The 21,254-nt window shown below is 55.9% G+C and overlaps 1 protein-coding gene across 1 annotated transcript; it reads left to right on the top strand.

Annotated features, from left to right (window-relative positions):
* The first annotated feature begins 6 nt into the window (after positions 1 to 6).
* LOC122470484 (sphingomyelin phosphodiesterase 4-like) lies at positions 7 to 16,765 on the top strand. Its single transcript, XM_043558150.1, has 15 exons — positions 7 to 10; positions 119 to 171; positions 686 to 837; positions 2,765 to 2,897; positions 4,449 to 4,520; positions 7,789 to 7,875; positions 10,421 to 10,566; positions 11,354 to 11,444; positions 12,091 to 12,191; positions 12,788 to 12,951; positions 13,448 to 13,653; positions 14,252 to 14,485; positions 14,708 to 14,839; positions 15,036 to 15,164; positions 15,279 to 16,765. The coding sequence occupies exons 2-15, from the start codon at positions 136 to 138 to the stop codon at positions 15,606 to 15,608; spliced, it is 2,013 nt and encodes a 670-aa protein (XP_043414085.1). The 5' UTR covers positions 7 to 10; positions 119 to 135; the 3' UTR covers positions 15,609 to 16,765.
* The last annotated feature ends 4,489 nt before the right edge of the window (positions 16,766 to 21,254 follow it).

Genomic DNA, 21,254 nt, shown 5'->3' with positions numbered 1-21,254 from the left:
CTGGCCCTCAGTATCCTTTGTCAGTCCCCCAGGGGTGGGGAGGCCGTGGGTGGCCAAGACGTAATGCTGAGGGTGGTCCAACAACCCCTGCCTGTTTGCCCCCTGACACTGCCGTCAGATCCGTTCGAGTACTACATGTTCTTCTTTGCGTTGAGCCTCATCACTCAAAAGGTACGAAAGGGATGCCCCTAAGCAGCTCTTTACCAAAGCCCCCATGAAGGGTGGGGGCTGTGGCCTAGGACTTTCTTTCTCTTCCGTCTCCACCTCATTTCTCCAGCTCCTCCTTTGCATCCTCCTCCAGCCTTCGCCCTTCAGGCCATTCTCACTTAGTGAGGATGACAGGCTGGTGGGCGGATTTGACAGGTCATGTGGGGTGACCTGGGTGCCTCGAGTGGTAGTCGGGAAGGCTTCCCACAGGAAGTGCTTACTGGGCATGGGCGCAGGGCAGAGGTGCCCAGGAAGTTTGCTGTACATCATCTTCCCATGTGCCGAAAAGGACTGTGGGGTCTAGCCCCCTGTGGTGGGAACTTTGCTCCTGGCACTGCCCAAGGTGCTTGTGTTCGGGCCCTTGGGATATGGCCCATGTCCCAGGGCTCATGTGCAGTGATTTGAGCCCTGCAGTTGCTGGGGTTAGCAGCCAGGGTGGCACCCAGAGCTACACACCAATGCAGATTTGCTTTTCCAGCCACTCCCTGGGACTCTCCACATACGAACTTCAGACTGTGCCTATTTCATCCTCGTGGACAGATACCTGTCATGGTTCCTGCCCACAGAAGGCAGTGTGCTCCCCGCACTCTCCTCCAGTCCTGGGGGGCCCAACCCCTCACCTGCTCCCAGGTAAGGCTCTCTGGTTGCCCTGGCCCTTGGCCTGGGGTGGCCCAGCCCTGTGGCTAGCCTTTAAGGCCTGGTTCTTCCATGAGGGGGTGGTCTGGTCAGCGGGCATTGCTCATAGGGACAGTAGTGCCACTCTTTGTTCATGGTGTCCCAACTTTTCTTATGCCTGAGATCTCAACCCCAGCTGCCCTAGCACAGACTGGAGAGGAGGGTAAAGGAGGACATCTGTGTGGGTTTTCAGTGATTAGGTCCTGTGGCCACAAGGACGAGGGCTGGCTTTGGTCTGGGAGTGGGCTGGGTTCTGCCCACAGCAGCCCTCCCCACATGTGCATCCAAGCCCCACACTGAAGCGGTGTGTTGCCAGGGCTGATTGATGGCACTAGGCAGGTGGTGCTGGAGAGAAAGGGGCTGTGGGCAGGCCACAGCAGGGCTGACATGTGGAGGAATAAGAACAGGAAGAATGTGTGTAGGCTGCAGGACCAGGCCTTGGCCTGAGCCAGAGGCCCTGGGGCAAAAAGCCTTTCGTGCCAGTCCAAGGCTGGGCTGTGGCTAGACCGTGCAGGACGGGAGTGTACAGCCAGCCTCAACTCGAGGGTGAACTGAGGCCTTGGCGGGGTGCATTTAGCCAGTGGCTCATTGGCCGCCTCTCCCCAGGAGACGCTCCTGACCTGGGAGCTGCCAGCTGTGCTCCTCACCCTCCTCAGTCTTGCTGGTGTGCCTTCTTCCCTGGGAGGCAGGTTCAGGCCCACCCCACATCTGCTGACATGTGCCGTGCTGTGACCCAGACCTCACATGTGTGCACAGATGTGCCCAAGGAGGGGGGATTGAAAAGAGGAGGTGGGGGCACGGAGGTGGGGAGAGGCTGCCCCGGCATCAGTAATGCTGCGGCCAAGAAGGACCAGGGCTGGCCAGGTTCACACCCTCTCAGAGGCAGGTTTCAGCTGCCCAGCTGTTCTCTGGGCCCGATTTTGTTGGCTTGTTTTAACATAGAATTTCAGACTTCTAGAAAACTTGCCACAATAACAAAAAACTTTCATAAGTCCTTCACCTACGTTTGTGAATCATTCCATTCTTTATCTGTATGTGTTTTTCCTGGGCCATTTGAGTAAGTGATAAATGCAATGCCTGTTCCCTCTTAATGTCTTGGAGTGTATTTCCTAAGAGCCAGTGCATTCTCCTACACAGCCTCCTGCACTTCTATCCAAGTCAGGGAATTAATATTGCTACCCGGCTGCCATCTAATCCTCAAACCCCATTCGGGCTGCACTGTCTACCCCACTAATGTTTGCCACCTGGCTGGGATCTGGGGGAGGGTCACTCTCTGTGTGTGGTTGGCTCTGGTCCCCCTCCAGTCTGGAACACTCTCTCAGTCTTTCCCTGTTTCCTGACCTCAACACCTTTGAAGCGTGCAGCCTGGAGGTGTGCAGAATGCCCTTATCTTAAGTTCTCTGGTATTTCCTAGTGATTAGACCCAGCAGCCCGTGGAGTCTGTGTGCTTGCAACATTGTCTTGATCGCTGGGCCAAGGGGGTGTTGGCCAGGTTTTCCTACCATAAAATTAAATGGGTCCTTTGTGCCTAAATTAATTAACAAAAGGGATTTGTTGGGAAGATCTACTGAGACTCTGTAATTATCAGTGGTGTTCGTGTCCCTTGACGATCGTCAGCCAAATCAGTTATTAATTGGTTGGTTGCCAGATGGTAGCTGTCTGGTTTCATCCTATAGTTATCAGTGGGCATTCTGTGGTAGGAAAGACTTTTCTTCCTGTCTGTTGATGGTGTGTATCGATATGGATTTGTATGGATTTGGGGGTCGTTCTATGATTCAACAAGTGGTAATGGTTACTGTTGCCAGTGATGTTGATGTTGAGATTGCCCCTGGTTGTGCCAGCAGGATCCCCTAACGAAGGCCTTTTCCTGTGTCTCCCTCAGAACACCAACCATGCCCTTCGCTTCTTATGGCCTCCACCACACCAGCCTCCTAAAGCGACACATCTCTCATCAGACATCTGTGAATGCAGACCCTGCCTCCCATGAGATCTGGAGGTCAGAAACTCTGCTTCAGGTGAGCGCGAGGAGGCTCTTCTCATCTTCTGTTTCAAAATAAACTGCCTGGCCACCTTCCACCCCCAGGGGCAGAGGCCTAAAGACTGTCCTCAGCCTGAAAGTGGTTCTGAATTGTTGGTGTTCTCCTGCTGTGGCGTGTGGGAATCAGACTAGAAGAAACGTGCCCATGTGTCTAACCTGTATGTCATTGGTAGTATTTTTCATCCCAGCGTCCCCTTTCCAAAGACTTTTGTCTTTCTCATGGTAATATGAGCGCTGCTCAGTTTCCATTGGATCCGTGTAAAAGCTTTCCCCACCTTCGACATTTTCAACCTGTTCCCACGTTGCTGGAGATGTTTCCTGTCATCACCATCATTTGGATATTAAACCCCTGCCCCAGTAGCGCTTTTGTTGTTGTTGTTTGGTTTTGTTTGTTTGTTTTATTTTAGGGAGAGGGCGCATGCACACGAGCAGGGGAAAGGGGCAGAGGGGGCGCAAGAGAGAATCTTAAGCAGGCCCCATTCTCAGCGCAGAGCCTGACACAGGGCTTGATCTCATGATTCGTGAGATCGTGACCTGAGCCGAAATCAAGAGTCCAATGCTTAACCAACTGAGCCACACAGGTGCCCCAGAGTTCAATAATGTTCTGTCACGTGGATATTCCCCTTTTTGTGTTTCTGTTCATCTATGGATGGCCACTTGGGTTGTTAACACATTTTAGCTATTGTGAATAGCTGTTTCTACGTGGATGTACAGATATCTCTTAGAGACTCTGATTTCGGTTCTTTGGGGTATATACCCTGAAGGGGAATTGCTGGGTCATGTGATAGTTCTATTTCATACTTTAAGGAGCCGCCATACCATTCTCCACAGTGGCCGTACCATTTTATATTCCTGTCAGCGGTGCACGACCTTACCAATGCCCATCATTTTCTATCTTTTAGTATAGCCATCCTCATGGATGTGAGGTGGTGTCTCCCTGTGGTTTTGATTTGCACCTCCCTCATGGTTGATGATTTGAGTATCTATTCATGTCCTTACCGGCCATTGGTACGTCTTTGGCGAAATGTCTGTTCAAGTCCTTTGCCCATTTTTTAATTGAGTGGCTTTATTTTTTTGTGGTTGAGTTTTAGGAGTTGTCTTTCTATTCTGGGTATCCGTTCTTTATCACATACACGATTTGTAAATACTTTCCCCCATCCTGTGGGTGACCTTTGTCTGTGGATAATGTCTTCTGACGTGCAAAATATTTTTGAATTTTCATCAAGTCCAATTTGTCTGGTTTCTTTTGTTGCCTGTGCTTTTAGAGCTAGAAATCATAGCCCAGTCCAGTGTCCTGAAGCTTTCTGCCCACAGTTTTTGCTAAGAGTTTTAAGTCTTAGCTCTTACATGTACGCCTTTCATCCGTTCTGAGTTATTTATTATTCATGGTGTGAAGTAAAGGTCCAGCTTTATTCTTTTGCATGTAGATATCCAGTTTTCCCAACACCGTTGGTTGAAAAGAACTGCCCCTGGAATGGCTGTGATACCTTAGATGGAAACCATTTGACCATCCGGTGCTCTCTTGCAGGTTTTTGTTGAAATGTGGCTTCATCATTATTCCTTGGAGATGTACCAAAAAATGCAGTCCCCTCACGCCAAGGTAGGTTGCCACACTTTTTCACCCGCTCTGCTCTGGCCCTGGTGTGCCTGGTCCACCTGCTGCTTCTTGTCCTTGATCTCAGCTCGTTGTCAAGGGCTGGATGGTGGGAAGCAGAAACTCACCATCATCCCTTACTCTGATGCCGGACGGCAGGTGGGTTTCATTCTGGGGTGGGCTTGCACCCTGCGGGCTGGAGGCCTGTCCTCTCTGGGGTCCTCCCCATGCTATTTCCAGAGCCCCCTCCCTGGCAGCCGGAATGGCTGAGGTTGTGGTGCTCGTGCTCTGGGGCCAGGAGAGCTGCGGATGCCTCTGGGAGTCACATCCGGGCCTGTTCCCTCTGCTATCACAGCGTCTCCTGCTTTCCTGCTGAGGTGGCACCCGGCCGACTTCGCTCACCTTGGTGCCCGTACTGCCTTCCACCTCCTCCAGAGCATTGGCAGGCAGCCCTTTCTGCAGTGGGTGGGATCTGATGCCTCCCTGCATGCAGCCTGGCCTGTCTCCTCCTCTTTTTCCCTTCTCTTCCCTCACAGGGCAGCATGCTCATTTGCAGAGGCGTGAAGGCAGCTGTGTCCCTGGAACGTTCCCAGGGCCGGCAGACGCGTCAGAGTACAACAGCTCTGTTCGCCTCTTACTAGGCAGGGTGGGCACCTAGGTTCACGCTCCATGAAACCGCCTGAAACGTGTGAACTGGGGCCTGTAACCAACTGTGTGATCTGTGGCTTCTGTGCACTTCTGTGTTTGCTGCTCAGACTTTGCTTTTGTCAACGCCAGACAGAATTCTTGAGAGATTCCTTACGAATTAACACTCTATAGGCTAAAATTCACAGGGGTGGCCTGTGACCTTCCCTCTGTGATTCCAGCAAGTGGTGGTGGTTCTGCAAAGTGTTGGCAACCGGTTCTGCTTCTCTGCTGCCCTTCTGAGTACCCATTTGGGGAGCAGCCCCCAACCACTGCTCTCTTAAAGTGCAGAGTGACCCAAATCTCTGTCCTTGACATCACAGGGAACAGAGGAAAAGCCAGAACTCTGTCTTGGGCCTCTCGTGTTACTAAGTGCTTGCACTGCCATTGCTGCTTCCACAGTGGACTGGCTGCATGTTCCTGGCTGGTGCACGGGGGTCAGGGGCCAGGCTTCCCCCTAGGGCCCTGGGGGCTCACTCAGCCCCTGTGCATGTGGCTTTTGCAGAGGCCGGGGCTGCTTTGCTGCATTGCCTTCCCATCTGCTCGTTCTGTCTTCTGAGCCAGGGGGAGCACATTCACTGTCATTTTTAGCAGATCTGCCAGTCACAGAGGTCCTCTAGGTTGTCTCCTGTGAGGATCCCGAGCCCTATACGAGGGAGGAGGGTGGGCCGTCCCTGCCGGAGCAGGGGAGCCTTCCCCTTCTTCCTCACGTTTGCTTCCTCTTGGCCAGACCACAGGGCAGGGGAGAGCTGCTCAGAATGACTGGTAGTCAGGGGGCGACTGGGAAGCCCCCACCAGGTACCCATTGAGGTGTTTAGTTGTGTTTTGTTTTGTTTTGTTTTGTTTTGTTTCCTATTTGTCTTTGCCTCCTATTGAGGCTGAAAGCAAAACCTAAGAAAACCTGGTGTGTGGGAAGGGGAGAAGGACAGCCATGCAGGTCTGCTTCACCTGAGGCTCCTTACCATTTACCCAGGCCTGTGCTGTGCCGTTTGGAAATCCTAGCCTTGGGGTCAGTTTTCCTGATGTGAAAGATGCAGGAAACGCAGCTCTGAGAGGTCCCATGGTGCTTCCATGCCTAGCCTGGGTCCGGAGTGTATGCTCGCTCCTTACAGCCCGGGCCTCTGCTCTGCCCCAGCTTACTGGGCAGGGAGGGCTTCAGGAGAGTCAGATGGTCGGTAAAGACCGCATATTCCTGCAGGACACTGTGGGGCCTGCACTGTGTTCCTGCAGGCTGGGCAGACCCCCAACAGGGGAACCATGTGCTCCCTGATTCCTCACTGAGAGCTGTCGCTGAGCCCGGGTCTGGCCCAGAGGAAGGCCATGAAGGGCAGACACCTCCTTGCTGTGCTGCTTCCTGCCCCTGCTCTGCGCGTCTGTGGCTGTGCCTGTCTCCTCGAGGTCTGGCACATGCATTCTGACCTCTCCCGTGTGAAGCATGGTACGCGGTGGGAGGCATGGCCCTCCCAGGGCAGGATGTGTGCCAGGGCCGGCTCTGGGTTGTGCTTGGCTAAAGGGGACTGCTTTAGCAGGCCTTGTCGCTGCAGCGGGGCAGGGCAGAGGTGGGGTAGGGGTGGACAGCTTAAGCCAGCTCTGCTGTCATCCCCCATGGCCCAGGCTGTCCCAGCCTCAGGGTTCCAGCTGCCTCTGGGTGTGTGTGGCCGTGACCAGATTCTTGGGGCCCGTCGGGACTGATGGAGGGCTCTGTGTGTCTGGAGTTGGGGAGTCCTGGTGAGGTACGAGAGGTGGGTCTCCCAGGATTCGAACCCATGAGTGTTCACGTTACCTTTAACGATTTCGGGAATGTGGGGTGTGGAAGGTGTCAGGCCTGGTGAGCTAAACCTTGCTTGCCTCTGTGCCACCCTGGGAATCAGCCCCATTCAGGAGGGGTCGCTGATTGGATCTTTGACACCTAGGAACTGATCTCATCATATATCAGTTTGGTAAATTTCTTCTTGGGACAACACAGGGAAGTCCAATAAGTTACAAATTTTTCTTTCTTGAGCAAAGAGGTCTCCATCTGGAACTAGCTCCTCAAAAATTTCTCTTCTGAGCCTCGGGGCCTTCAGGGCCTTGGTGGCCATCAGTGTGTCCCAGCAGGACTCCTGGGATCCTGGTGGGCTCCAGTGTGCACACGCTGCACACAGAGCATTCAGGGTTGGGGGAGGGCAGGACCCTCTGGAAGGAAAGTGAGTCAGGCTGACCTCAGGGAGCTGGAGAGAACTTCAGGCCCCAGAGACATGAAGGAGGCTGCCCAAGTGACCTTGAGGGTCTGTCTGTCCCTCTGCCTGGCAGGTGGAAGAGCACCCCTTGGGCCTGGCTCTAGTCTGCCCACCAGGAAGGGCTCCGTCTGGGCGGCTGAGAGGGTGGTGTCCCATTGGTCTGAGGCTGCTGGGCTGTGATTGTTTGGATTGTCACTGACGTGCTTTTGTTTTTGTTTTTGTTTTTGTTTTTTGTTTTCTCTCCTTACTTCTGGGCTCACTTTTGTCTTTCTCTCCCTGCTGTCCCCTCCCCGGTCTCTCCCCTCCTGTCCCCTGCCCTGTCCTCTGCCCTCCCTGCCTGTTCTTGGCTTCTCTGTTTTGTTGTCTCTCAGCTGGAGGTTCTGCACTACCGACTCAGTGTCTCCAGCGCCCTCCACAGCCCTGCCCAACCCAGCCTCCAGGCCCTCCACGCCTACCAAGTACTGGCCGCTCTCATATTGTTTTGTTTCACCCCTGCCCTGTGGTGTGAGCCATGGAGCGCATGGCAGTGCAGTGGTAAAGCGAGGGTCCGGCCGGGGGCCAACTGGGGTGATTCAGGCCAATTCCAAGCAGAGTGAGGCCAGTGTGTGTTGGGGATGGTGGCAGGCATCCGTCTTTAGCCTGGCTCAGCCCTCAGCTTGGTAGACTAGCCCGGGTTTGGGGTGTGAGGCCACCAGATCTGCCTGGCCAAGCCCCAAGCCAGTTGGAATGTGGTAGGCTCTTGGGAGTTGGTGACTTCTGTGCTTGGCCCTGGGTTGAGGGAGCGGAAACAGTGTGGCCTTCGCAGTGGCCTGACTCACCTGGCTTTGCGGGCCTGGTACCTAGGAACTGACTGAGCCCAGGGAAGCCCCAAGGCTCATGGTGGCGTGGTCTGTCAGTCCCAAGCCTGTGTGAGGCCAAGGGGCAGGGAGGACAAGGGCTTCGTCCCCTAGCCTGGAGAGGCTGTTGGTCCTTGAGCATGCTGGGGCCTGGCCTCTTGTGGACTTTTGTGCTCCCACAGAGGTAGGCGAGAGCAAGAGAGGGCCTCACGGAGACTGGTCTGCTTTAGGCAGAGATGACCAGTGTGGACGGATTTGAAGTCTTGAGGTCGGTAGATGGAGTGCAGGACTACAGGCTGTTTCAGGGCAGATGGAGTCTGGTAGTTCATGGATTCATGAGATGAATGTCAGGAAGTTTGGGCAGAAAGCATGCATCTAGATCCCATGCTCGAGGCCAGGGGTCTGTCCAGTTCCCCCTCAGTGGGAGCACACCACATTTAACCTGATATTTGAGCACAAGATAAGAAATCACGTTTGCTGGGATGGGGTGGTGAGTGCGCACAGGGTTCCCACTCAGAAGCAGCAGCCACAGGGAAGAGGGAAGAGAATGATCCAGAAGGGCCAGCAGGGGCGGGTTTAGCACAGAAGTGGTACCACTCCAGCATGTGTTGGGGAAGGGCTCACTTGGCCAAGAGCAGCATCCCTGGAGAAAAGTGCACAGCAGGAGGGGGAAGAGCCCTCCCCCCACCCACCATGGGAAGGGTTGCTGAGCTGAGAAGGGCTGGGCCCAGTGAGAAATGCCACTGGCTTTGGGAAAGTGTCCCTAACGGCCATGCGGGTGGAGGAGGCCCACTTACAGCAGCAGTGGCTGGATTCCTGTGGGGATTTGGCTCTCGAGGGTGGGGGGGTGAGAAGGAAGGTTTGGCTTCTGTCCAGAGGGAAGATAGCCCAAGGAGCTTCCCGGTTCAGTGCCAATGCTCTGTCCTCCGCTAGGGAGATGGTGGGTGGGTCGGCGAGGGGCCAGGAATGAGAAAGGGGGAGGCTCCTGGGGGGAGTCACAGCCTGGCAACAGTGCCCTCTGATCCTCCGTTACTGTGAAAATATCTTACGTTTTTTTTTGTTGTTCAAATGATGCAAGTTCATCGCCTAAGCTTACAGATAAGCAGAAGAAAATCTCCTGAAGCCCCGTAGCTTCCCCCGCAGTCATATCGAGTCGTGTGGTGTGTTGCCTAGGCCTGTGGAGACAGATCCATGGCAAGGAGAGCGGAGAAGGCAGTGCCGCGGGCAGTGGTGGGGCTGTGACTGGGTGCCCGGGCTGTGCCAGGAGGCACGGCTTGTGCCAGCCTCAACGTTGCGCAGGATTTGGACTAGGCTGCCAGAAGCTCTGTCGAGGTTGTGGGGGTCCCAGAGGCCTGGGGGGTGAGTGTGGGGAGAGGAGCGCGTCCGGGCACCCCAGAGCTGGGAGCCGGAGGCAGCGTATCCTGCCGGTGCCATCCTCTGCCACTCTGGAGACTCCATCCTGTATTCCGTCACAGAAGAGCCAGCAGACAGGCTTTCCTCTCGGGGCTGGGTCTTAAAGATCCTACCTGAACCTTGTGAATGAGAATTTCACCTGACAAGATAGAAAGCACTCTTGTCTTGTGCTGACGGCAGGGCTGTTAGCAATAGAGGAAGGGCCACCCTGCGCCAAGCCCCAGCTGGCTGTGTCCAGGACAGGAAGTGGATGGAAGGGTGAGGGTTACAGCAGGAGAAGGAATTTGGGAGTGTTTCTCCCTGAAAAAGGAAGCCATGGGCCCCAGCGAGCTGTCTTCATATACCTGGGAGGCAGGCAGGAGACCCTGAGTCCGGATCCAGGGTGGGATACTGGCCTGCCTTGCCCCCTGCTCCTCCTCTGGCTGGCCAGGAGTTGGGGGGGACCCCTGAGGACTTGGCCGGGCAGCAATGACCCGAGTCAACCACAGAGGGTGCAAGAAGCGGTTGGAAGCACACAGGGAAGCATTCAGGTCTGCTTTAGCAAAGCCGTCCCGCCCTGCCTTGCGTGCTCTTAGCGGGTCTCAGAGCTGGCATGCGAGGTCTATCTGCTGCGTGCCAGGCCCAGGGAGGGCCCTGTGGGTGGCCCACACATCCTGTCGGGGAGAAGTGGTCCTGGGCGGGACATACATGGCCAGGCCTGGGGGCCCCACCTGGGACCAGTCTGGGTCCTGACACAGCTCCCCCTCAACCTCAGGAGTCATTCACACCCACGGAGGAGCACGTGTTGGTGGTGCGCCTGCTGCTAAAGCATCTGCACGCCTTTTCCAACAGCCTGAAGCCTGAGCAGGTCTCTCCCTCCACCCACTCTCACGCCACCAGTCCCCTGGAGGAGTTCAAACGGTGGGTACAGGGCATGCACAGGCCTCCCGTGTCCCTGGCTGCCACTGCCTCCTACTGCACATACTTGTTGCCCACAGTAACCTATCCTTAGGGCGTGGGGTCGGCCTGTGAGGCGTCTGCAGGGTGGGGCAGGTGGGAAATCACCTTGACCCCTCCTGGGTCTGTTTCCCGACGCCTCCTCTGGCTCCACAGGCGGGTGGGGGCTGCCTGGCTGCCACGGCCTTTCCTTCCAGGCCTGCCGTCTTCAGTAGAAAGAGCCAGGCTGGCCAGAAAGAGGCCCCATCTTGTTGCCCTGTCTTGTCCCCTCCTCCCCAGTGTGGGCAGAGTGGAAGATCTACGTTGACCGCACTCAGAATGCCCAGGAAAGCCGATGGGCTGGGAGTGCCTTCACTGCAAAGTGGCTCATTTGTCATGGGAGACTGAGCTCTGTGCTGCACCCTCCCGCTCCTCTTCCCCTCTGCTCCCCCAGTCCTTCTGTCAAAAGGGCCAGGACGGTGGCCTGACTCCTAGGCCAACTGGGGCCAGCAGAGCAGGTGACTTGTGTGTGGTGACCCAAGCAGAGGTGGTCACAGGAGCCATGCTAGGTCAACCGCTTGTGTGCTGTGTGTCCTTGGGACATTCCCTAATCTCTCTGAACTTTGGTTTCTTTGTGAAAAATGGGGCCCAAAATAGGAGGCCTTGCCTTCAGGGGTGCCCAGTGTTCACCCCGGCAGAGCTGGCCCTTGGAACCGGGAGCCACTTGGCTCACCTATGAGGGGACCCTCTCCTCGCCTCCCCTCCCCTGCAGGGCCGCCGTCCCGAGGTTTGTCCAGCAGAAACTCTACCTTTTCCTGCAGCACTGCTTTGGCCACTGGCCCCTGGATGCGTCCTTCAGAGCCGTGAGTGTCAGCCCCATCTTGCTTTCTTTGTCTTTGCCCTCTGTGCCTGATGAGGGAGGTCCCGTGGGGCGGATGCAGGAAGGAATCAGCTATTGCCGCAGAGGGTCACATTGGTGGGTCACATTGTTCTGCTCATTTGAGTTTTCAGAGCCAGCCCCCAGGTACAGAAAAGCTGTCTGCCCTGACCTGGAACCCAGTGGGTCCACGCTGGGTGGGTTCCCAGCCCCACTGAGCATCACAGGCTCCGCTCCCTCAGCTGGGGAAAGCATTCCTGTGTTCCACACGTTCCACACTCACTTCCGAAGGGCTGGCACGAGGGTTACATATCCTAAGGGTTAAAACTAATGTAACGTTGTGTGTCAGCTATCTGCAGATTAAAAAAATCATTTTAATTAAAGATGAAAAAAGAAACATCATAGGGGATGCGGAGTTCCCTCCTGCTCCCTCTCGGAGTGGCGGGTGGGAAGAGAACGTGGTAACACCTCCAGGAGAACCGAAGCCCCACGGTTAGGATCACCCCCTCCTCACCTGAGCTGCCTGCCGGGAGCCGAGCTCCAGGCCACCCAAGGATCTGGACCAAAGCCCCAGCCCCACAGCCCAGCAGAATGCCAGCCTCCAGGCCCTCAGGGCACACGTGTCCCACCAGGTCCTGGAGATGTGGCTGAGCTACCTACAGCCCTGGAGGTATGCACCTGAGAAGCAGGCTCAGAGCAGCGACTGCCAGGCCCGGTGTGTGTCGGAGAGATGGTGAGCCCCGGCCCGTTGTCCTCCCTAGGGGGACCTGCTTCCAGGTGGGGCACAGGCCCCTCCCTCCTTGACTGTGCTTTGTTGTCTGGGCCCTGGGCTTGATCTCCCACAGAAACAGCTGGTGACTCCTCTGTGCTGTCCCCTTGCCGTTGACTGTCTCCCCTCAGATGTATGTTTGCACTCGCCCCCAAGCACCCCTCGACCCGTCTTCACTAGCGTTCTGCATAGCAGCCACCACCGCCTCCCCTCCCGCCCTCACGGCCAACCCCCCAGCCTCCGCCAGCGCCTCCTCTCCACGACTGCCTTCCTTGTGCTCCTTCTGGTGCCCGGGCCAGCCTCTGCTGCGGAGGCTTTGGCCCTCTCGGGAAGGGCCGCATCCTACAGAGGATTGCGCCGTCTATAGGAGGCCTAGGTCTTCCCTGCCTCCCTTGTGCCTCCTCCCTTTCCCCCACCCCTGGTCCCTCAGCCACGATGAGGTCGTGGCAGGGGAGAACCTGGAACCCAAGGAAGAGAGCGCTAGTGAAGCGGGGGCATAGACTGGTGTAGTCCTGCCTCCAGTGGGAGTTCTGAGCCCTGATGCACTGCCTGGTCCCCAGGGCACCCTTTGTGCAGGAGAATCTGCTGATGTACACCAAGCTTTTTGTGGGCTTCCTGAGCCGCGCGCTCCGCACCGACCTGGTCAGCCCCAAGAACGCGCTCATGGTATTCCGAGTGGCCAAAGTCTTTGCCCAGCCCAACCTGGCTGAAATGATCCAGAAAGGTAAGCCCTCAGCCAGAGGGAAGCAGCACTTAGAGAGGGACCCACGGACCCTGCATGTGCCTCACGGGCTCGCGGTGGGCTGGCAGAGGTGCCACGGGGACTCCTGGTGCACGGTGGCGGGGTGGACATCGGAGCCTAGCGGCATCCTGCCTTCCCTGTGGCACGCGTGCCGGGCAGGAGCTGCGGGGGTGCTGGGCGGGGGAAGCAGAGCTCAGAGCTGTGTCTCCCTGGTGACTCTTGGTGGCATCAGAAAGCAGTCTTGGCCCGTGTCGTGTCTTAGATGGCTTTATCGGGTGTTAGCTTCTCTGGTTTTCTTTTGTGCATGTCGGCCTTCCTGTTGAGACTGGTGGGGGCTCCAGGAACATTAGGAGTTGGGCCCCTGTGCCACTCGGTCCCTATCCCTCGGAAGCCTCAGCGGCACCCAGGAAGCCAGCCAGCGGCTACTGGCTGTTTGGTGCCATGGAAGCTGAAGCCAGAGTCGGGTTCTGCTTTCCAGGGGAACAGCTGTTCCTGGAGCCAGAACTCGTCATCCCACACCGCCAGCACCGACTCTTCACAGCTCCCACTTTCACCGGCAGCTTCCTGTCCTCGTGGCCCCCAGCCGTCACAGACGCCTCCTTCAAGGTGAAGAGCCACGTTTACAGCCTGGAGGGCCAGGACTGCAAGTACACCCCAATGTTTGGGCCCGAGGTGCGGACGCTGGTGAGTTGGGGCTCCCCCAGGCCACACGGCCGTCCCGAAGCCGTGGCAACAGCAGGGCCAGGGAGAGCACACGTGTTGTACGGAAGGAGGAAGGTTGGGTGTTGGTGGACGCTGCTGTACCTTGGCTTTTTTTCTTTTTTCAGTGCGGTCTACGTTTTTTCTGATGATAAAGGCAGCACTTGCTAGAAAGTTTCCACATTTAGGATATGGGCGTCTTGGGGCGCCTGGTGGCTCAGTGAGTTAAGTGTCTGACTTTGGTTCAGGTCATGATCTCAGGGCTCCTGAGTTTGAGCCCCACATCGGGCTCTGTGCTGACAACTGGAGCCTGGAGCCTGCTTTGGATTCTGTGTCTCCCTCTCTCTCTGCCCCTCCCCTGCTCACAGTCTGCCTCTGTGTCTCTCCAAAGGAAATACACACACACACACACACACACACACACACACACACACACAGAGAATATGCACGTCTTAGTCTTGAAAGACCCTGGCCTCCTCCTGGCCTGCTGGGGGCCCCCAGGTCCGCCTGCCAGCCTGTTTGGTGGCTGGGTGGCGTGCGGTGGCACCACCCGAGCTGGCTGACCTGCCCCCATGCCCCGCAGGTCTTGCGCCTGGCTCAGCTCATCACGCAGGCCAAGCAGACTGCCAAGTCCATCTCTGACCAGTGCGGGGAGAGCACGGCCGGCCGCCCCTTTCTGTCGTGGCTGGGCTTCTGCTCCACAGACACGAACGGCTCCTACGCAGCCAACGACCTGGACGAGATGGGGCAGGACAGTGTCCGCAAGACAGACGAGTACCTGGAGAAGGCCCTGGAGTACCTGTGCCAGATGTTCCGAGTACGAGCCGGGGGAGCTGTCCCCTTCCTGGCGTTCGGTCCCGCGGCCCTCATCCCCTGCCCAGCCCGTGGGAGATACAGCCCGTGCCCACGATGTCACGTCTGGGCCCCCTTGCTGTCGCCGTTAGAGGCCCAGGGGGGCCAGTCTCCTCCCTTCACCCCGAGAGTGAAGGCAGGTAGCAGGAAGCGGCACTGCCTCCTCACGGGGCTTCCTCCCTCACAGCTCAGCGAGGCTCAGCTCACCCAGCTCACGCTTGCCTTGGGGACAACTCAAGATGAGAATGGGAAGAAGCAGCTCCCAGACTGCGTCGTGGGGGAGGACGGGCTCATCCTCACGCCCCTGGGCCGGTACCAGGTAAGGGCCACACCCCGGAGGGCTCCGCTCTCCTGGCGGCGTGGCCGTGGCTCCCGCTGGCCGAGCCTCCGAGCCCTGTTGTCCCGGCAGGCCCGGCAGCGGAGACCGCACTTGTGAGGCGTCGCAGAGGTGTGTTCGCAGGGCTGCTCGCACGGCCCAGGTTTCACCCGGGGCTCGCCTCCTTTGCTGCTTCTAGATCATCAATGGGCTGCGAAGGTTTGACATCGAGTACCAGGGTGACTCAGAGCTGCAGCCCATCCGGAGCTATGAGATCGCCAGCCTGGTCCGCGTGCTCTTCCGGCTGTCCTCCGCCATCAACCGCAGGGTGAGTGCACGCGGGAGGGCCGCCCCCGCCTCCGGTCCTGCCACCCTCGGGGAGAGGCCGGGGCAGCGTGCGGCCCTGCCCGCGCCCACTCCCCGTGCCTCTGTCTCTGCCCAGTTTGCAGGCCCGATGGCAGCCCTGTGTTCCCGTGCCGACTTCCTCGGCAGCTTTTGTCGGTACCACCTCACGGAGCCCGGGCTGGCAGACAGGCACCTGCTGAGCCCGGTGGCACGAGGGTGTGCGGCCCGCCGTCCCCGGGGCCCTAGGCTCAGCCTGCGCTTCCTGGGCAGCTACCGGACGCTGCTCTCGCTGCTTCTGGCCTTCTTCGTGGCCTCCCTGTTCTGTATTGGGCCCCTCCCTTGCGCCCTGCTCCTCGTGCTGGGCTACCTCCTCTACGCTGTGGCCATGACGCTGCTCACCGAGCGCAGCAAGCTGCACCATCTCTGACCTCCGGCCGGGTGCCGATGCAGGGCCGCCAGCGAGAGGCCCACACAGCCTCTCCCTCGAGCCTGAGAGGCCACCTCCGAGCTAGGGGGCCACTTTCCTGCAGCCACGGAGCCATGCCACGCGTAAGAGGAGATGAAACCGGAAGGGTGTGGTCCAGGCTTGGCAAGGAAGGGAGTGACATCAAAGGGCCTGTTAGTGTCACAGGACGGTGCCGGACCCAGCCACTCGGTCCTCCCTGCTTCCCTCAGCCACAGGCCCTGCAGTGAAATGGGCCTCCAGGCCTTTCTCCAACCTGACACCCCAGGGTCTAGCTGTGTGAGGCCTGGGAGGCAGTGCTGCCCAGGAGGGGCCTCGCCATCCTTAAGGTTGACAAGGTGGCGTGCCTCTCCTCTCCCTGCCGACAGCAGGACGGTCCCTCAGTGTCTGGTTCCAGAGAAGATTCCAAAACCCTAGAGGTTCCTGAGAAAGTTAGAGGATGGTTCTCTGATTCCTAACTTTAAGCCTAGATTTTGCCATCGCGTTTGGCAAAGTGAGGGTCATTCTTCACGCATTGCCAGCAATTCTGGGGCTGGGCCCTACAGCTCCACTTTCTAGAAGAAAAGATCCTCCAGGAGCACAGATGCTCAGTGGGACAGTGCTTCACCTCTGGCTCCCTCCTGGCCCCCAAGCCATTAAGCACGTTGCTTGGTGGCAGCCCAGCGTCACTGCCTCATCCGGGACAGGCTCGCTTGTCCCATGGGCAGAGGGGATGTGGCTGGGCCATGGGAGTTGGGCATCGTCTGGTGCTGCAACCAAAGATGGTCAGAGGCATTGTTTGTACCTTCAGTAAAATCGAGTGCAAAGACACTAACTTTTTGATGACATTTGAATGTTCCTACTACACAGCAATTTCATGTTCTCTGTCGAAAGTCATCCCCACAGGGTCTCAAGCACATGCAGTCATCTTACGGGGGACGCACCAGAGAGAACATCTCAACGACGATTTTAAACCAAACCTTTGTTTTGGGTGTTTTGGGTTTTTTTAAGTTTCCAAACTAAATGTTGAGCTTTGTATTTTGATGTGAACTCAGAATAATGGCATTCTGGGGCCTGTGACCAAAAAACAAACCAAGTTTGTAACTGACCGCAGATCTGAATAAAGCAGTTTTTGCTCCCGAGTCTTGTGGTCCCAGGGCTCAGCCTCCAGCGCGGTCGTCTGCACAGGTCTCCCAAACAGCTGGGGTTGGCAGAGACCACTGAGGGCACCATTGTCCTTCCCAGGGGGACGGTGGGTTTGTTTACAGCAGCAACAGACCAAGGCAGCCATAAACCCCTAAGTGGCCACGATGGGAGAGGGCAGGCCTCCGAGAGCTCTGGGAACCAGGCCCAGAGTTGGCCTCAGCCAGCATGGGCCCTGAACTGTATCTAAGCTGGGAGAATTTTTTTTAAGTTTTTACTTAGTAGAATCCCAAACAGGCTCAACGCTGTCGGCACAGAGCCCCACGTGGGGCTCGAACCCACGAACCACGAGATCATGACCTGAGCCAAAATCAAGAGTGGGTCACTTAACTGAGCCACGCAGGGGCCCCTATGCTGGGAGAATTTTGCCTTCTACTCAGGGCGTCAGGGGTGGCCTTAATACAAAAAGCTGGCAACCCCAGGATGTGAGTCAAATTTCCTGTGACTCCAGGAAGCTCCGAGGGTTGTGTGTGCAGCTGGGAACCGAACCGTGCACCTTCCGGCCCCACATGAGTGTCCGGCCCCAGGCGTGAGTGTTAATGTCCTCCTGTCCCTGGGCAGGATTGTTACTTTTGTCAAATTCGATGGAAGTAAGATAGTATTTCTACAAGTTGGACGTGAACAGATGAGTGAGTGACTTTTGTTCCCAGACTCATTCAGTCAAGAAAAGCGATACGAACACACGGAGATGATGGTGTGGGGTCAGATCTCAGTGGCGCCGTTTCCCCGGCACACCTCCCTCATAGCTCCCCCTGACGGTGTCCACCCTGCCCACAAGGATGGGTGTCCCCGTGACCCTTCACTTTCCCATGGCTTCCCTCATCCACATTTCTCTTGTGCCCCTTTTTCACCTGAAAACATTCTCTAACACCCTAAAATGCGAAAACAAGACACTCCACCCGTTCACCCAGGAGCTGTAAAACAGCCACCTTCTGTGTATACCCCGCACTGTGCTGGGTGGGCGCTGTGTTCCCCAGAGAGAACAGACAGGACCCTCCGTTTCCCTGGGACTTAGTAGATGCAGAGTCCAGAAGTCATAACGAAGAACAGTGAGGTCAAGGAAGGGAATGGTTCCAATGGTCGGGGTCTGGGGGAGCAGCGGCACGTGGTCAGACAGCCCACAGCGTTGGGTGGCTCCCGTCTCAGGAGCAGGAGCAGAGGGGGTCCGGCGTGGCTGCTGCTCCAGGTGAGGGCAACGGGGACCTTACCCTCCCTGTGACCCCGAGCTACTTTGCAAAGAGCTCTGAGCTGCAGCGTTGAGAAAGGGCCGTGGGACGAGAGCAGAGGTAGAGGTACAGGCGGAGGAGCCCTGGAGTCACAGTTGGGGGAATGGGGACCGCGGGTGGGCAGTGCCCTCAGCAGTTCTGTCCACAGCACACTGAAAGGGTAGGTGACATCCAAGGGCAGAGGCTGCAGGGCCTGGCTCGGGCTCAGACCGGCTTCCTGCCGCCCATTCATTCCCGCCTCCTGGAGCTTCCCATCCTAACTGGCCTGGCCCTCCAATTCCTCACGCCTCCACCACCAGCCACCACCACCCCAAATGCTGCCAAAGGGCCAAATCCAGACACCTCAGAGCTCACGACCCCTTCTGGTGGCATTCAGCACAGGAAGCACAGGTGCACGATCTCTGGAGGCTCTGCTCTGCCTCCCGCGCCTCAGACTTGCCAACCCCTCAGGTGACATTGTTCCCAGGAGCCCATGCTGGCCCCACTGCCTTTCAAGACCAAATCCATCAGATACCGAGGCTTCACCCGGCCCCACCGCTGACCCCAGGTGGCTCACTCGGGCTCTGATTGCTCGGTATAGGTGACGTAGGACAGAGGCTCTGGAATTGGGAGGAACCTGTACTTCCCCTCTGATGTCGAAGAGTAGATCAGACCTTCTGCATGAGCAGCCTTCAGATGATACGTGACTCGGGTAGCTTTCACTTTAAAAACCTCGCTAGCTTTTTTTTTTTTTTTTTTTTTTTGGACTCTGCAAACCAGAATTCCTGGCATAAGTTTCTCAAACATCTAATGACCGAAATAGATCAAATTGTTTCCCAACCTCTCCTCTCCCCATCAAAAAGTCCTACTCCCTGGCACAAAAACAGACACATAGACCAATGGAATAGAATAGAAACCCCAGAACTAGACCCACAAACGTATGGCCAACTCATCTTTGATAAAGCAGGAAAGAACATCCAATGGAAAAAAGACAGCCTCTTTAACAAATGGTGCTGGGAGAACTGGACAGCAACATGCAGAAGGTTGAAACTAGACCACTTTCTCACACCATTCACAAAAATAAACTCAAAATGGATAAAGGACCTAAATGTGAGACAGGAAACCATCAAAACCTTAGAGGAGAAAGCAGGAAAAGACCTCTCTGACCTCAGCCGTAGCAATCTCTTACTCGACACATCCCCAAAGGCAAGGGAATTAAAAGCAAAAGTGAATTACTGGGACCTTATGAAGATCAAAAGCTTCTGCACAGCAAAGGAAACAACCAACAAAACTAAAAGGCAACCAACGGAATGGGAAAAGATATTCGCAAATGACATATCGGACAAAGGGCTAGTATCCAAAATCTATAAAGAGCTCACCAAACTCCACACCCGAAAAACAAATAACCCAGTGAAGAAATGGGCAGAAAACATGAATAGACACTTCTCTAAAGAAGACATCCGGATGGCCAACAGGCACATGAAAAGATGTTCAGCGTCGCTCCTTATCAGGGAAATACAAATCAAAACCACACTCAGGTATCACCTCACGCCAGTCAGAGTGGCCAAAATGAACAAATCAGGAGACTATAGATGCTGGAGAGGATGTGGAGAAACGGGAACCCTCTTGCACTGTTGGTGGGAATGCAAATTGGTGCAGCCGCTCTGGAAAGCAGTGTGGAGGTTCCTCAGAAAATTAAAAATAGACCTACCCTATGACCCAGCAATAGCACTGCTAGGAATTTATCCAAGGGATACAGGAGTACTGATGCATAGGGCCACTTGTACCCCAATGTTCATAGCAGCACTCTCAACAATAGCCAAATTATGGAAAGAGCCTAAATGTCCATCCACTGATGAATGGATAAAGAAATTGTGGTTTATATACACAATGGAATATTATGTGGCAATGAGAAAAAATGAAATATGGCCTTTTGTAGCAACGTGGATGGAACTGGAGAGTGTGATGTTAAGTGAAATAAGCCATACAGAGAAAGACAGATACCATATGGTTTCACTCTTATGTGGATCCTGAGAAACTTAACAGGAACCCATGGGGGAGGGGAAGGAAAAAAAAAAAAAAAGAGGTTAGAATGGGAGAGAGCCAAAGCATAAGAGACTGTTAAAAACTGAGAACAAACTGAGGGTTGATGGGGGGTGGGAGGGAGGAGAGGGTGGGTGATGGGTATTGAGGAGGGCACCTTTTGGGATGAGCACTGGGTGTTGTATGGAAACCAATTTGTCAATAAATTTCATAAAAAAAAAAAAAAAGTCCTACTCCCTCTCAACCAATATTCCAGCTGTGAGAACAGCCACTGACTTTAACATCCATGTGGGTCACTGCTGCCCCAAGAGGTCAGAAAAATGCAAAGAAGCCAGAGAAGGGAGCAAATGCCTTCCAGCCATAGAGTAAGGTGGGCCCTTGGGGGCGCCAAGCGCTTACTGCACCAGGCGGTAGGGGAAGGTGAAGTTGTCAGCCGTTCAACTGCTTTCACCGTCCCTTTTGGGTCTTCGCACCATTATACATCTGCAGCCACCTCCCTTAGCCTGCCTTTAGCTGTGTTCAGCTTCTGGAGAGCAGCCGCTTCAGGGAGAATTGGACCTATAGGACCTGCCACGCAGCACCTCCACCGCCTGAGTGCAGCAGACATGGCATCTCCCGGCATGCACTCAATGTATTTCTTGTGATGCTCAGGTGAAAAGCTCCCCAAACCATCTGCAGAACGGTGGACTTCCCACAATGAACGTCTGCATCTTCTGTTGTACAGAACACCATCCGGGAGGCTCTGAGTTTGTGCATCTGACGTCTTATTATTTAAGGGTCTATGTTCTAGGCAATGCAGTAAAGTGGGTGAAGCGAGCCTTCTGCCTGGGATGGCTTCAGACGGCCCGGAACTTGCTTCCTCCGCCCTCCCTCTCTGGGTGGAAGGAGCGCTGTTTTCCCCGCGCACAGCCTGGTGCCCACTGAGGAAGTGTACATTCTGCTCCTCAGGCCACGTCTCTGAAGGTCGGCTTGGCCTCCTTCCTTCCTCAGCAGCCGACTGCCACCCATCCTGGAAGACCGCCAGTCATCACTTCCTCTAAGAGACCTTGCCTCCTCCACTTCCCCTCCTCCTGGACTGGATTTCGTGCCCTCCTGTGCACTCATTGCCACCATTCAGCAAATAAAAGTAAAGAGGGATGTCTTATTTGCTTGGTGCTGGGCACTTCAAGGTGCTGAACAG

The sequence above is a fragment of the Prionailurus bengalensis genome, chromosome D3, assembly GCF_016509475.1.
Source record: "Prionailurus bengalensis isolate Pbe53 chromosome D3, Fcat_Pben_1.1_paternal_pri, whole genome shotgun sequence".
Taxonomy (NCBI): Eukaryota; Metazoa; Chordata; class Mammalia; order Carnivora; family Felidae; genus Prionailurus; species Prionailurus bengalensis.
Note: the sequence above shows the minus strand (reverse complement) of the source record. Positions and strands in the feature narration are given on the sequence as shown.